Source organism: Delphinapterus leucas, chromosome 9 (assembly GCF_059928025.1).
Source record: "Delphinapterus leucas isolate spDelLeu-1000000601 "Yukka" chromosome 9, BTC_Dleu_Yukka2, whole genome shotgun sequence".
Classification (NCBI taxonomy): domain Eukaryota; kingdom Metazoa; phylum Chordata; class Mammalia; order Artiodactyla; family Monodontidae; genus Delphinapterus; species Delphinapterus leucas.
The window spans coordinates 13,571,095-13,587,702 of record NC_143137.1 but is presented as its reverse complement, the minus strand read 5'-3'; the positions used below and the strand labels follow the sequence as shown (position 1 = coordinate 13,587,702).

Here is a 16,608-nt window from a genome sequence, read left to right as displayed (position 1 = left end):
CTGCTCAGCACATTCCACAGAGTGGAGCTGATCTGGTCCCCATGCTAGAAGCAGTGACTCTTCCAGACTCTGTGGGGAAAAAATAAAAAGGAAAATTCACCTCAGCTCTATGCTTCTCCTGCCAGCATCAGGGACTGACGAACTCCAGGTCTTCCTAGAAATTAACCTTGGTTCTGGGGTACACTTTGTGGGGGGAAGGAAACACTTTTTTTCAGCTCCTTCTTCCCCTGCAAATTCAAAGTTGTTTTCGTTTTTTAATCTTCTCTTTGGATCACCTCCTTTCTCTCAGTGGCTCCTCAGAAAAGGTTATTCAAGTCCACAAAACAGTTAAATGACTCAAAACCCAGATCTGTATCCTCCTTTAAGTTGCTGTCCTTCAACTAGCCACTCCCACCCCAGCCAAACAAGGGACACCAGGAAAAATTGGGGGTAAGGGCCGCCTAAGAGAATGTGAGCTGAGAGAAAGAACAGGGAGGCTCAGTAGGTGTTGGCTGAGGTAGCAGGCTAGTCCTTTTCATTTTGGGTTTGCTGGATAACATGTGATGCTAAGAAGCCGGAGGAAAGGTGACCTAGTGTGGCCTCACCCCGTGCTTTGTACCCAATGGCAGCTCCTCCGGATGGGGAGGGAGGGGGAGGTGGAGGGAGGGAGGGTTGACACTTTCCTTTCACTTTCTCAGGCCACCAAACCTGACACCTGGGGACAGAACTACAGTTCCCACCACGCCTCGAGACAGGAGGAAGAAGGGGCACGGAGGACCAAAAGGAAAACCAGGAGAAAGAGCAAACATTACCTACTGGCAGAGGTGAGAGAGCCAGACAGGTAAGCAACAGGTGCAGGTTACAGGATGCAGGATGGAGAGTGTTGGAGGGTGGACATCGCTTGTTTCTCCTTGCAGGGCGTGTAGGCGGAGGTGAAGGGGGCTTTTGTGGAAACCCTGAGGACTTACTTGGTGTGTGTATGGGGGGGGGCATGGAAGTAAGATTTCAGCTCAAATTACAGGGATAAGACACCGGAAGTGGAATGGCTTTCTTTACTTGAAAAGCCCGGGGAAGAGTTGTTTGATTATGTCTCGTGTCTGCTGGATCATTTAGCCATAGTGATTTCAGAGGAGTCCAGGAGAAGTGTAGGATCCTCCGTCTGTTTAAAGCTCGCAGTTTTTACGTACAGATTTTAATTTGTGTGATGATACAGACTTGTCCTTTTCTATGACTTCTGAGAAAGCCAAAAACTAAAACTGGGGGAAATGAAGAAGGGTGTCATAGGCAGGAACAATTTGCAACACATCAAATTTTGTCATCAAATGAAATAAGGTTTCCTGTATTTTTAAGAGACATCTGACGAGGAGACCCAAGACAACCAAAGAACAGTTGAAGGGCCCGGGTATATCTGCCATGAGGGGACATGGGTGCTGCTCCAAATAGGAATCTGCTGCATGTGGAATGGGAGTCCTGATGTAGCATGAGGGTCCACAGATGGAAACCTCGGGGAGATAGGTTTCAACCCCATGTAAGTTAGAGCTGTGCACACAACATAGATTTTTTCAGGAGGTACTGAGTTCCTTGTGATCTGAGATGCTGTGGATATTTAAGCAGAGACGCTGACGGTGGGAATAAAGTTTCAGGTGGGTGATTGTGTCGGTCAACACTTCCCGAGGCTAGCTAGTCCTCAAAATCACCTGGGAGTGTGTGCATGTTTTTAAATCTATTTAGCAGACCTAAGATGGGCTCCAGGAATATATAGATATTTAATTATCTTCCCAGGTAATTCTGATAATCAGTTAGTTTGGGAGACACTGTCATGAGAAACTTTCTTTTCCAGCCTATGGTAGAGTATGGCACAAACATTCGAACCACAGGGTTTTTTTGTTGGTTTCGTTTTGTTTTGTTGCACCTCGAGGCTTGTGGGATCTTAGTTCTCCAACCAGGGATTGAAACCGGGCCCTTGACAGTGAAAGCACAGAGTCCTAACCGCTGGACTGCCAGGGAATTCCCCACAGTTTTCATTTTGAATATTCTCAGAATCATAATTTCCAGGACAAGAAAAAGCAGGTGCCAACCAGAAGAAAAGGGCTGTGTGACTCTTCCCGAAACTGACTTGTCTGTCAGGTCTCATTGATGCTTGCTGCTCGTTGCCTTGCCATTCAGTCTTCCAGTAATTTGTCTTCCTCCCGTGTGACATGGAGATAGGCTGACAGCTAGGCATGTCTCCCACCTGATAACTGGCAGGTAAAACACTCCTGCTGGGCCCCGAGGCATGTGGGATCTTAGTTCCCGGACCAGGGATCAAACCCACCACCCCCTGCAGTGGAAGCGCTGGAAGCATGGAGTCTTAACCCCTGGACTGCCAGGGAAGTCCCAGTCAATGCTGTCATCTGAGAGTGTTGGCCGTGTACTGGGCCCAGCAGGGAACAGCAGTAGAACCTCTTCATTCCAAGGTCACCCCTAAAGTAATGTTAACTCACCTAGGACAGGTGGGGTTTGTGCGGGCAGCTCCCTCTTACCTGACCGGTAATTAACATCCTTCTCCCACGAGGATGGCAGTGCTAGGAAAAGAGTGACCTCACTCTGTCTTGTCCTGTGCTGAATCCCAAGTGCCAAGAATAGTTCCCGGCCCCTGGTAGGTGGTCACTAACACAGGGGTCCCCAATCCCCAGGCTGTGGACCAGTACCGGTCCTGTTAGGTACTGGTCCCTATCGCTCCCCATCGCCCCCCATTGCCCCCATCACTCCCCATCGCCCCCCATCACTCCCCATCACTCCCCATAGCCCCCATCGCCCCCCACCGCTCCCCATCGCCCCCCATCGCCCCCCATTGCTCCCCATCGCTCCCCATCGCTCACGTTGCCTCCTGAACCATCCTGGCCCCCCACCCTGTCCGAGGAAAAATTGTCTTCCACGAAACCAGTCCCTGGTGCCGAAAAGGTTGGGGATGGCTGCACTAAAGAGAGACTGAATTCCTTCTTTTCTTCCTTGATCTGTTCTAGGTGGCAAGAGCCATGCAATTCTCCAGCTCAGCCAGGGCAGCGGATGAGAGCTTTGACTATTTGTTCAAGATTATCCTCATCGGGGATTCCAACGTAGGGAAGACGTGTGTGGTGCGGCATTTCACGTCCGGGGTCTACACCGAGGCGCAGCAGAGCACCATTGGGGTGGACTTCACTGTGTGTGCCCTGGAGATCAACGGCAAGAAAGTGAAGGTCAGAGGGGGACGGGGTGGGTCTGCCTCTTTTAGCCATGGTTCCTAACCCCGAAACACATGCCTGAGGAGTGAAAGATTTAAATATAAAATATGAGATCATTAAAATACCAGGAAAAAAAAACCCATGGGAGTATTTATTTTTATCATTGAGGAATAGAGAAATCAGGCTTTAAAGTAAGACAAGAACCCAGAAGCCATAAGGGAAAATATTGCTCCATCTAACTATTTAAAGGTCAAAGTAATACTCTTCTATATGATCATATAAAGGTCAAATTTCTACATACTCAAAAATACCATAAACAAAGTCAAAGATGAGTGACAAACTGGAAAGAAACATTTGCAAATATGGAACTGACAGAGAGCTAATTTCTCTGATGTGAAAAGAGCTCTGATAAATATCGAAGAAAAGACCAACAACCAAATACAAAAAGTAGGCACTTCACAGATTAGACAAAACAGCTACTTCACAGATGTTATATGAACTGGCTCATACATTTATGTGAAAAAGTAAAAGTGCCCATTGTTACTCATAATTAATGAAATGAAATTAAAATAAGTGAGATAATATCATTTACCCATTTGACCAAAAAAGATCAAAAAGTGTTGGTGAAAATGTAATAAATGGATTTTGTGTGGGATCCTTATTAAACGAACACAATAGTAAAAAGACATTTTGAGGCTTCCCTGGTGGCGCAGTGGTTGAGAGTCCGCCTGCCGATGCAGGGGACACGGGTTCGTGCCCCGGTCCGGGAAGATCCCACCTGCCGCGGAGCAGCTGGGCCCGTGAGCCATGGCCGCTGAGCCTGCACATCCGGAGCCTGTGCTCTGCAACGGGAGAGGCCACAACAGTGAGAGGCCTGCGTACCGCAAAAAAAAAAAAAAAGATAAAACATCTGGATGAAGGGATGAGTGTGGTAGGAAGGCAAAAGAACACCAGACCTTAGGACACTGGATCCGCCTCTCCCACTGAAGGGCACCTTAGGTGATGGCCCCCAACCTGAAAACCTTGGGGATTTTACCTTGGGGAGCACCTGAAAAAAGACAGATTCCCGGGTCCCACCCCAGACCTCCTGAATTTGGATCTCTAGAAGTGAGACCCAGGGAACGACTTAGGCGAGCAAGTTCCCATCAGGGGTGGGAACTCCTGATGCGGAACCCCTTTCCTGCCCTTCTCCAGATGCAGGTGTGGGACACTGCAGGCCAGGAGCGCTTCCGGACCATCACCCAAAGCTACTATCGCAGTGCCCACGCGGCCATCATTGCCTACGACCTCACCCGGCGGTCCACGTTCGAGTCTGTTCCTCACTGGATTCACGAGATAGAGAAATACGGGGCGGCAAACTTGGTCATCATGCTGATTGGTAGGTCGATTTCAAAGTGCTTCGCTTTCCTTGACTGCCCGCCGCCCCCCATGCTCAGCTTTTTCTGTGTTTCCAGTGGCAGTGGAACAGGAAGCTGTAAAAGTGCACGTGGCGGATGGGACCTCAGAAAACATCTGGGCCAGAAATTCCCATCAGGTTCACTTGAGCATGAGAGTGGGGTGGTTTGAATTTGTTAAGAATACAGATTCCAGGGCCCCACCCTAGAGTTTCTCACTGCAAAAACCTGAGATGGGGCCAGACATCTAGATGAAGGTACACCCTGGCTGATTTGACACACGTCTGTACAGACTACACAGGAAGTATTCTGTAGTCTGAGCTTCACAGCGTCAGATGGCTCTTAGTCCCCGGAAGAGCCGCTCAGATGACTATGACTGACAACACTCTTGAATGACTTATCACACCTGCTAAGATGCTAAGCAAATCTGAACAACAAGCCAACATCAAAATTAACCGCAACTTCAACTATACAAAGTGAACCCACAGCTTGAAATACGTGCTGTCACATTGTGCATTCAGAAACGGGTAACGTGCTGTCGCTTCCCTATAGTATTAGCTTTGCAAGCAGTGCCCCTCCTAAGGACACTAATGTTTACCAAGTGGCTGCTTGATTTTGGCAAGTTGGTTTAGGTTCTTGCTACTCAAAGCGTGGTCCACGGACCAGCAGCATCAGCATCACTGGGGTTTTTGGTTTTAGGTTTCCTTTTCTTTTTTTTTGTATTAAGACTTATTTTTTCAGAGCAGTTTTTAAGGTTCTCAGCAAAATTGGGAAGGTACGGAGACTTCCCATATGCCCCTTGTACTCACACATGCATAGCCTCTCCCATATCAACATCTCCTACCAATGTGGCACATTTGTTACAAAGGATGAACCTACATTGACACATCATAGTCATCTGAACTTCATAGTTTACATTATGGCTCATTCTTGGTGTTGTACTTTCTATGGGTTTGGACAAATGTCTAATGACAAGTATCCACCATGATGATACCATAGAAAGTATTTTCACTGCCCTAAAAATCCACAGAATCAGCACCACTTTGGGGTTTGTTAAAAGTGCCCCATCTCACGCCCCATTCCAGACCTACTGAATCTGAATCTTCGTTTTAACAGGATCCTAGAGAGATTCATATGCAAATTAAAGTTTGCAGAGCACAGGTCTAGAGAGCTGCTGTGGGACTGAGCACTAAACATAGCATGTTTAGTGGATTATTTATCCATGCACAGGCATATCCTAGCTGTGTGGTAAGTTACCTTCTGAGCCTTGGTTTCCTCATCTATAATATGCAATCAGTATTCACTAGGGTTGTTGTAAAGGTGTGATGAGATAATGTGTATACATCGCTTGACAGTGCCTGACACATAGTAGGTGCTTCATAACGGGTGTGGGGTTTGTTTCTAGAAGGTTCGTTTGTTTGAGGGAACAAACTCCTCTGTGTTCCTTAAACAATGGGGTGGGGTGCTTATGGTGAGGGTGCAAGTCCCTGCGACCTAGGAAAACCCAGCCCAGCATTCAAGCCCAGCAGAGTGGAAGACACAGTGGAGCCAGGCCACCCATCGCAAGCAGGAAGTTGGGGACCCTCCTCTCAGGGCTGGGCTCTGTGTACCAGCCTCCTCCACCATTGTGTATCTATGTCTTCTCTCAGAGCTGCTCCTTACATTCAGGATACTGTGGGCCTGCAGCACTCTCCCTCCGAACCATCCCTCCTGGGTTCCTCAAAGCATCATCCCCAGCCTGCTCCGGCCACAAAATCCCTCATTCTCTCATACCCTCTAGCTCACATTCTTCAGAAAGGAAATCCCATTGCCCCATTCCTTTTTTTTTTAATACTTAATTTTTAAAAAATATTTGTTTATTTATGTATTCGGCTGCACCGGGTCTTAGTTGCAGCACACAGGGTCTTTTAGTTGCGGCACGCACGCAGGATCTAGTTCCCTGACCAGGTATCCAACCCAGGCCCCCTGCATTGGGAGCGCGGAGTCTTAACCACTGGACCATCAGAGAAGTCCCGCCCCATTCCTCTTTCTCATGGCAAAGCCTGGCCCAGGCTGCTGGCCAACCTCACGGTGGCAGGCAGGCCTGGTGTAAGGTACCCGGCCTGGACCAAGCAGCTGGGCCCCGAGGGGGGGGGCAGTGACAGGAAGCATAGCTGGGCTGCAGACGGTCCACAGAAGAGGTCACTCGCACACATCGTTGGCACATCTAGCCCATTTATTATTACTATTGTGATTCCGAAAAGGACTTGTTATTCTAGAACCATGTTTTCCCTGTCTTTGCTGTTTTAAGTCACAGTCTAGCCCCTATCATATGCATGGCCTTGAAGAGAATGCTGCTTTGTAACTCATTCTGCTTCTTGTAATTTAAGAATCAGTCATTCCAAGAGCCTAGACGGGGCTCGTTCCTTCGTGCTGCATCAGATCAAAAGCTCCCTATCCACAGCCAGCTGCCAAAGAAAATGCGCCTCAAACTTAGCCCCTTTTTTCAGAGGGGCTGTGTCTTTTCCCTCATGGCAGGAAACAGGAGAGATTAGTGAGACTGGGAAGCGTCTTCCACATGGAGGGCAACTTGTCTTTTTGGAGAAGTGTGAGCTGCCTCCTCTCTCTTGTTACTTCTCAGCCAAAGGTCCCCTCTGGGACCAGAAACATTTTTTATTTGACTTCAGATATAAAGAACACTTCTTCAAAAGGCAGAGTTCAGGGCTTCCCTGGTGGCGCAGTGGTTAAGAATCTGCCTGCCAATGCAGGGGACACGGGTTTGAGCTCTGGTCCGGGAAGATCCCACATGCTGCGGAGCAACTAAGCCCATGAGCCAGAACTACTGAGCCTGCGCTCTAGAGCCCACGAGCCGCAACTACTGAGTCCACGTGCCACAACTACTGAAGCCCGCGCGCCTAGAGCCCGTGCTCTGCAACGAAGAGTAGCCCCCGCTCACTGCAACTAGAGAAAGCCCGCATGCAGCAATGAAGACCCAATGCAGCCACAAATAAATAAATAAATTTATTTTTAAAAAAAGAAAAAGGCAGAGTTCAGAGTTATAAAAATAAACACTGACCCCCAACAGAGCCATATTTCTTCCTCAATAACCACTTCTTCGAAGCACCGAGGAGGACACTGGCCAAGGTTTCTGACACCCTTCACAACAGCTGCTCCTGAAGTGTGATGACCAGGAGGGGTGACAAGATCTGACGACAGGTGACATTTACTAAACTCCACTCTGAGTCTGCCCCTGGGTCCCTTCACTTAATCCTCACAGCCATCCTGAGAAGCAGAGACGACCATCCTCGTCTCCCAGCTGAGGAAACCGAGGCCTCTGGAAGTTAAGTATCCTGCCAAGGAGCTCAGCCGAGTCACCTACTGACAGGTGAGGCCAGATTTGAATCAGAGCCCCGGGTGGTTCAGTTCCTGTCCAACCACTTTCCAGTAGCTGGTCAGTCCGACAGTCGCCCCCTGAAGCTCTGGTTGAGGCAATGTCTCGTCCACTCCAGTGCCTGGACTTTGCAGTCAGACAGATTTGGGTTCAAATCTCCCTCTCTGTCCTTCCACTTTCCCCTGTTATATTTAAAGGTCCACAATCTCTCAGCAAAAGCTCTTAGAACCCGGATTCCCTGGTTCTACATCCTCACCAGCACTTGCTATTATCAGATCTTTTCTACATCCTCACCAGCACTTGCTATTATCAGATCTTTTCATTTCTTCCATCCTGATAAGTGTGTCGTGATATCACTCGCATTTTTTTATTTGCAGGTCCCTGTTCACTGTTGAGGTCAAGCACTTTTTCATACACTTGTTAGCTATTTGGACATTCTCTTTTCAATTCTCATGCCCATTTTTCTACCTGTTGTTTGTCTTTTTCTTATTGATCCCTACAAGTACCTTATGTTTCCTGGAAATAATCTATGTTGGTTCGGGTCTTCCAGGAAGATGTCAGGACAGGATCCGATAGACATGCAAGAGATTTATTGGGAGAAATGGCTGTGAGGAGTAAAGAGGAAGGCCCAGAAGGAGGCAGGGAGAGTCTTCTATGTCATGCAGACCTGCCCCTGGGAAGGAGAGAAGGGAGGAAGGAGGATGGTGTCCAAGAAAGGTTCGTTCAGCCCTGAACCAAAGCTGCCTGATAGAGGAGTGGAACCCTGGTCTGCAGGAGGGGCCTGCGTCAGTGCCTCCCTGTGCTGGGGCCTCTGCACCAGCTGGCGGAGGACAGTGGGGTAGCAGCAGGGCTGGGGTCACCTACGCTCCCTGAAGTCAGTTCTCTTGAACAGCTCTGAGCCCTTTGTCAATCGCATGTGTTGCAAATACATCTTTCACCTTTATTTATTTATTTTAAAATTTTTTTTTTTTTTTTAATGTTTTGGCCGCGCCATGCGGCATGTGGGATCTTAGTTCCCTGACCAGGAATCGAACCCATGCTCCCTGCATTGGAAGCTTGGAGTCTTAACCACTGGACCACCAGGGAAGTCCCTCATCTTTCACTTTTTTACTCTCAGAGTTCCTCTTCACTCTCCTGATGGTGTATTTTGATGAACAGACATTTTTAATTTTAATATATTTCAATCCATCAAACTTTTCCTTAATGATTATTGCTTCCTGTATCCTATGTAGGAAAATTTACCCTAATTGAAATCATTAACATAGCCTTACATTATCTTTTGAAGCTTGCTTGCTGTATGTTTTTTGTTTCTTTAACATCTTTATTGGAGTATAATTGCTTTACAATGGTGTGTTAGTTTCTGCTGTATAACAAAGTGAATCAGCTATACGTATACATATATCCCCATATCTCCTCCCTCTTGCGTCTCCCTCCCACCCTCCCTTGCTTGCTGGATTTGTTTGTTTATAATTTATTATGACTTTTACATTTAAATCTGCAATCTACCCAGCATTGATTATGGTGTACAGTGAGAGGTCTGGGCCAAAACTTGTAACTATTCATGTAAAGATCCAATTGCCTCCGTACTATTGACTAAAAAGGCAATCTTGTCCACTGCTCTGTGGCACCATCTTTCTGTGAAGGGTACATATATTCGTGAGTTTGTTTCTGAGCTTTTTATTCTATTCTACTGGTCTATTTCATGCATTCTTTTGGAGGGCAAAAATATTTTAGATATTACAGTGGTTTGTGGCCTCCAAAGGGCCAGATATACAGTGTATCTGTAGGGTCTGTACACAAATTTTGTAAGGTCTGTACACAAATGTTCACTGAAGCACTATTCATAATAATAAAAAACTAGAATCAACTCAGTTTCCTTCATATGGGTGGGTAGTTAAACAAACTGTGGTACATCCATACCATGGAACATGACTCAGCAATAAAAAAGAAACTACTACTGGGGGCTTCCCTGGTGGCGCAGTGGTTGAGAGTCCGCCTGCCGATGCAGGGGATACGGGTTTGTGCCCCGGTCCGGAAGGTTCCCACATGCCGCGGAGCGGCTGGGCCCGTGAGCCATGGCCGCTCAGCCTGCGCGTCCAGAGCCTGTTGCTCTGCAACAGGAGAGGCTGCAGCAGTGAGAGGCCCGCGTACCGCAAAAAAAAAAAAAAAGAAACTACTGATACATACATCACTCTGATGGATCTCAAGAGAATTATGCTGAGAAAAGCCAATCTCCAAAGGCTACCTACTGTATGATTCTTTTTTAAAAAAATAAATTTATTTATTTTTTATTTATTTATTTTTGCTGCGTTGGGTCTTCGTAGCTGCGCATGGGCTTTCTCTAGTTGCAGGGAGCTAGGGCTACTCTTCATTGCGGTTCGTGGGCCTCTCATTGTGGTTGCTTCTCTTGTTGCGGAGCACAGACTCTAGAGCACAGGCTCAGTAGTTGTGGCGCACAGGCTTAGTTGTTCCACGGCATGTGGGATCTTCCTGGACCAGGGCTTGAACCTGTGTCCCCTGCATTGGCAGGTGGATTCTTAACCACTGCGCTACCAGGGAAGCCCCTACATAACATCCTGGAAATGACAAAATTATACAGATGGAGAACAGATTAGTTACCAGGGGTCAGGGATTAGAGCTGGTGGGAGGTTGTAAAGGGTAGCACAGCGAGCACTTTGTGGTGATGGAACTGTTCTGTATCTTGACTGCACTGGTAGGTGTAGGAATCTACACATGTGATCAAATTGCACAAATACATACGCGCACACACACACACACATACACACAAAGGAATGTGTGTATAATTTGTGAAATCTGAATAAGCTTTGCGGGTTGTATTAGTGTCAGTTTCCTGGTTTTGATATTGTACTGTAGTTGTGCAAGAGGTTATTACCATTGGGGGAAACTGGGAAAAGAGTACACTGGACCTCCCTGAATATATATATATATATATGTAGTGTGTATGTGTGCGTGTGTGTGTGTGCAATTTCCTGTGAATCTAGATTTTTTTTCCAAATAGGAAATTTTACTGTTTTTCAGAGGCGAAGGGGTAATTAGGGGGAAAAAAGATCGAAAAAGACCCTCTATGAGGACAATAAAGAAACACTGGTCTAGCCCATCTTAATTGCTGTAGCTTTGTAATAAACCTTGATGTCTAGTGAAACAAACCTGGTGAGAAAGTAATTTCGCCTTTAGATTCCTGCCTCCGAGAGATCAAAGTCCAGTGATTAGACGAATGTAGGATTGAGGAGGAGGAAAAGAAATGCGGTACTTCTCTTACAGTAAATCCTGGGCTGTGCTGGCAAAATCCCTCATCGAGCTTTCTGGGGGAATTGCAAATGTTCTGTGTCCTGAGGGGGATGGCGGTTATGGGACATAGACATTTGCCAAAACTCATTGACCTGTCTGCTGCAAGTCTGTGCAATTTTTTTTTTTTTTTTTTTTTTTTGCTGTACGCGGGCCTCTTACTGCTGTGGCCTCTCCCGTTGCGGAGCACAGGCTCCGGACATGCAGGCTCAGTGGCCATGGCTCACGGGCCCAGCTGCTCCGTGGCATGTGGGATCTTCCCGGACCAGGGCATGAACCCGTGTCCCCTGCATCGGCAGGCGGACTCTCAACCACTGCGCCACCAGGGAAGCCCAAGTCTGTGCATTTTATTGCCTGTAAATTATAGCTCTGTCCTTCACTATTCACTCCACGCCTTTAATCCAACAAATCTCATCACAGTCTCCTCAGTGAGACCAGGCCCCATCTCTACAGTCACTTGGGAAAAAAAAGAGTGAAAAGAGGAAAAAGATGTGAAGCAAGTAGAGAGAAGACAGAGAGGGTCACCGGCCCAGCCTTCACCTTGTCACACTTGGCAGGAATGATGGTCCCCAAATACAGGGGCTCCACCTGTCCTGGGCAATAAAACACACACCTCCAGCCCATTCCTAGCAGCTCTTAATGCTCTTACAGGACAGTGAATTAAGACAGCAGCTCCATGAATACTCTGAGTCGAAAAGATACGTGCACCCCAATGTTCATAGCAGCACTATTTACAATAACCAAAACATGGAAGCAGTCTAAGTGTCCATCAACAGATGAATGCATAAAGAAGATGCGGCACATATATACGATGGAATTTTACTCAGCCATAAAAATGAATGAAATAATGCCATGTGCAGCAACATGGATGGACCTAGAGATTGTACTGAATAAAGTAAGTCAGACAAAGACAAGCATCATATGATATCACTTATACGTGGAATCTAAAAAAATGATACAAATGAACTTATTTACAAAACAGAGCCAGACTCACAGACGTAGAAAACAAACTTATGGTTACCAAAGGAGAATGGTGGGGGAGGGATAAATTAAGAGTTTAGGATGAACAGATACACACTACTAAATATAAAATAGACAACCAACAAGGACCTACTGTACAGCACAGGGAACTATATTCAATATCTTGTAATAAAGTATAATGGAAAAAATCTGAAATTTTATATATATATATATGAATCACTTTGCTGTATACCAGAAACTAACACAGCATTGTAAATCAACTGTACTTCAATTAAAAAAAAAAAAAGATAGTGGCTCTGTTTCCATTCATCGTTGGGTTCATTTTCAGTAACTATTTGTGAACAAATGCACGTGCGCATATTGCTAAACTAAAATGTTCTTTTTGAAGTTCACCTTCTAAAAAACCAGATTAAGTTACTCATCGGAATATTTGCTTCTCTCTCACTCCCAGGGAACAAATGTGACATGTGGGAAAAACGGCACGTCCTGTTTGAGGACGCCTGCACACTGGCTGAGAAATACGGCCTCCTGGCTGTCTTGGAGACGTCTGCCAAGGAGTCCAAGAACATCGATGAGGTCTTCGTGCTGATGGCCAGGGAGTTGATGGCACGCCACAGCCTGCCTTTGTACGGGGAGGGCACCCTGGGCAGCCTCCCCCTGGATTCCAGTCCTGTCCTCACGGCCCCGGGGCCGAGGGAGAAGAGCCAGTGCACTTGTTGAGTATGTTCCCCGGGCCGGTGGCACCCAGCAGAGGCCACCTCCGAAGCCAAGGGCAGCGGACGGCCTCGTGTCTGCGGAGTAGACCTCGGACCCCAGTGCGGACTTGCGGCTGGTCCTACTCCTTCCTGCCTGGTGGGGGGGCACCCTTTTGCCTCAGTTCACACCAGAGGGGGAAACCCTGACTCTGAGGATGGAGGACACCACTGTTTTTCTTGACTTTTCCTAGGACTCAAGGCCCAGCAGTAGGAGGACAAGATTTGTTCCTTTTCATTTTTCCCTTTTCTATCTCCCCAACCCTTCAGCTGTTTTCTACTGAACTCTGCCTCTCACTTGAAGAAGAGGGTAGTGAAGGAAAGAAGAAAAGAGAAGTAGAAGTAGGAAAGAAGACAGGGGAGAAGATGTCTGGAACATTGCAGAGTGGTTGAAAACAGTGTGGGCGTGGGAAGATGGGGAAAAAGCCTGCAATGATGAACCAGATGCTGTTAACTTCTGCTTCCTGACATTCACACCTCGGGTCTTAGTTTGGGGGGCAAAGCTTTTTGACCTAAAGACCATAAATACGGTCTTGCCAAATGGTCAGGAGCCATGTGATGGAGAGAGAATTAGATTTCACTTTATCCGAGTTGGGTGGATTGGACCACCCTCCTAGGATGAGGGAGATGCCTACAATTTCTTTCCAAAACACCCAATCATCTGGTGGATCAGAAGTCATTTCTGAATTGAAATTAAATTGGCTCATAGACAAATATCAAACCAGTACTGACCTTGCTGTATGGCCGGGGCGTGCTGTGTACCCTCTGGAAGCTGTGAGTCATAACCCTTGTGTCTGCAAAGCTCCCTGATGGTTGCTGCTGAGGGTGTCTTACAATCCTAATAAGAACTGCAGGTGTTGGTCCGGCCACAACATCAGCTCTGAAAGAGGAAATGTCTGTCCGGGGCGCACCCAGGGTGCAGGTGGGTCCCCCCCAGGCATTTCTAGCTGCAGCACTGTTAACTGCAGGCTGAGACCAGCGCAAAACAAATAGCCACCAGCCACGTGTGACTGAGTACTTGAAACTGGCTAATTTGAATTTGATGAGCTCTGAATGTAAAATACATACCAGAATTTGAAGATGTATTATGAAAAATAAAATGTAAAGTATCTTCCTAATAATTTTTATATTGATTATATGTTAAAATGATATTTTAGATTAATATTATTCCAGGTTAATAAAATATATATTAACATTTCAGCTGTTTCTTTTTACTTTTTTTTAATGTGGCAACTAGAAAATCTTAAGTTATGTGTGTGGCTCACACCATGTGCCCATTGGACAGTACAACAGAGCAATGCTTCTGTAGTGGAATTCCCCAACCACACCTAGGACAGGGGCCAGGGGATGCTTGTCTAGGATCCCTGACACCCATGGCTGACTGACTGAATCTTTCCAGAAACCCACACTTCACCAAGCTTGCCAGGTGATTCTCCCCACACTAAACCTTGAGAACTACTACCATACAGAGGTCAGGTGAGGATGGGAGCGTAACCACAGAGAATAAATTACATTTAATTCACAGCAATATATATTCATTTTTGAAGCGAACAACTTACCTTTTGGAAACATGAGGGAAATCTATTACAAGCCAGAAATAATAAATGCATCAAAGCAGATTAACCTTTTTTCACATACATATTCTTGTTCTAAAGAAAGGGTTATGTGAAGCAGGAGTTCACAAGGCAGATCAGGAATACACCTGTACCAAGTCACTGGGCAATTTTCAGAGGAGGCAGTGAGCAGACACTCATTAAGAAGGGGAAGGAAAGGAAGGGACTTCCCTGGTGGCGCAGTGGATAAGACTCTGCGCTCCCAGTGCAGCGGGCCTTAGTTCGATCCCTGGTCAGGGAACTAGATCCCACATGCATGCTGCAACTAAGAGTTCACATGCCACAACTAAGGAGCCTGGGAGCCACAACTAAGGAGACGGCCTGCTGCAACTAAGACCCGGTGCAACCAAATAAATAAATAAATATTAAAAAAAAGAAGAAGAAGGAGAAGGGGAAAGAAAACTGACTGGATCAGGGGAAAGTGTGCAGACAAGAGGCTGAGCAGGATATGAGATTAATGGTTCACACCAATGCTCCTCCATTTATCTGCACATCAGTCTCAACCAATACTCTAAAACCTCATCAGCTTCTAGGATGATGCCCTCTGCGGGTTATCTGGAATTAAAATATTCCTACCAACAGGTTACACACGTGAGAACAAGGTCACCTGAACACCAGCAACCTGTAATTAACCAGCGTGGGCTCCTGTTGAAATGATGGTGCTGGGACAGAAGTACTGGAAAGGGCAAGCGGAGTGGAGCAGCTTCCCTGGGTGAGGGCGCACAAATGTCTGCTCTGAAAAGAGGCACAGGCTTTTCTGAAGCTCAGAGCAGGCTTGTACCACACTGCGAAGCTCACTCAAGCAGGCACTGCTTTAGAGCCATGGTCCAGGAAGACTCTGTGGTAACTAAAGCTCGCACTTTTCTCACATCCTCAAAACTGTACAGTTGTTAACAAGGGAATTATATGAAATTCAGTTCCAAAAGGGACATTTTGGAAGAAAAAAAGATTATAGATGTACAAAACAGATAACTAATGAGAACCTACTGTAGAGCACAGGGAACTCTACTCAGTGCTCTGTGGTGACCTAAATGGGAAGGAAATCCAAAAAAGAGGCAATATATGTATACGTATAGCTGATTCACTTTGCTATACAGCAGAAACTAACACACCATTGTAAAGCAACTATACTCCAATAAAAATTAATAAAAAAGATTATGAATGTCTCTATTTCGTCTGCCAGTGTCAAGTACACCTCCATGTATGAGAAAAGCTTTCAGTTAATATTTCATTGTTCATAGATTATTCCTGAATCTCTTCCCCACTCTATTACTGAAAAGGTCTATTAGTAGTAACAGTAATAGTACCACTACGGTAATAATAATGGCAAACACATATGGCAATTACTATGTGCCTGGCACTGTACCAGGCTTTTTTTTTTTTTTTTTGACCACGTGGTTTGCGGTATCTTAGTTCCCTGACCAGGGAAGGAACCCGGGCCCCCTGCAGTGGAAGTGCGGAGTCCTAACCACTGGACCACTAGGGAATTCCCCAAGCATTTTATTTACACTAACTCAGTGCATCCTGTCAACTATTTTTGAAGTAGGTACTATTTGTAACTCCTATTTTAAAAATGAGGCTATGATTGTGTCCATCATCGGATGAATGGATAAAGAAGATGTGGCACATATATACAATGGAATATTACTCAGCCATAAAAAGAAATGAAATTGAGCTATTTGTAATGAGGTGGATAGACCTAGAGTCTGTCATACAGAGTGAAGTAAGTCAGAAAGAGAAAGACAAATACCGTATGCTAACACATATATATGGAATTTAAGAAAAAAAAATGTCATTAAGAACCTAGGGGTAAGACAGGAATAAAGACACAGACCTACTAGAGAATGGACTTGAGGATATGGGGAGGGGGAAGGGTAAGCTGTGACAAAGCGAGAGAGGCATGGACATATACACTACCAAACGTAAGGTAGGTAGCTAGTGGGAAGCAGCCACACAGCACAGGGAGATCAGCTCTGTGCTTTGTGACCGCCTGGAGGGGTGGGATAGGGA

At 46.2% G+C, this 16,608-nt stretch overlaps 1 protein-coding gene across 2 annotated transcripts; it reads left to right on the top strand.

Annotated features, from left to right (window-relative positions):
• Nucleotides 1–451: 451 nt before the first annotated feature.
• On the top strand, nucleotides 452–14,185 carry RAB19 (RAB19, member RAS oncogene family). 2 transcript variants are annotated; one of them, XM_022579715.2, is made up of 4 exons: nucleotides 452–803; nucleotides 2,985–3,197; nucleotides 4,377–4,560; nucleotides 12,685–14,185. In XM_022579715.2, the coding sequence occupies exons 1-4, from the start codon at nucleotides 543–545 to the stop codon at nucleotides 12,951–12,953; spliced, it is 927 nt and encodes a 308-aa protein (XP_022435423.2). In that variant the 5' UTR covers nucleotides 452–542; the 3' UTR covers nucleotides 12,954–14,185. The 2 variants fall into 2 exon arrangements, with proteins under 2 accessions (XP_022435423.2, XP_022435416.1); XM_022579708.3 differs by having other exon boundaries at nucleotides 705–820.
• The last annotated feature ends 2,423 nt before the right edge of the window (nucleotides 14,186–16,608 follow it).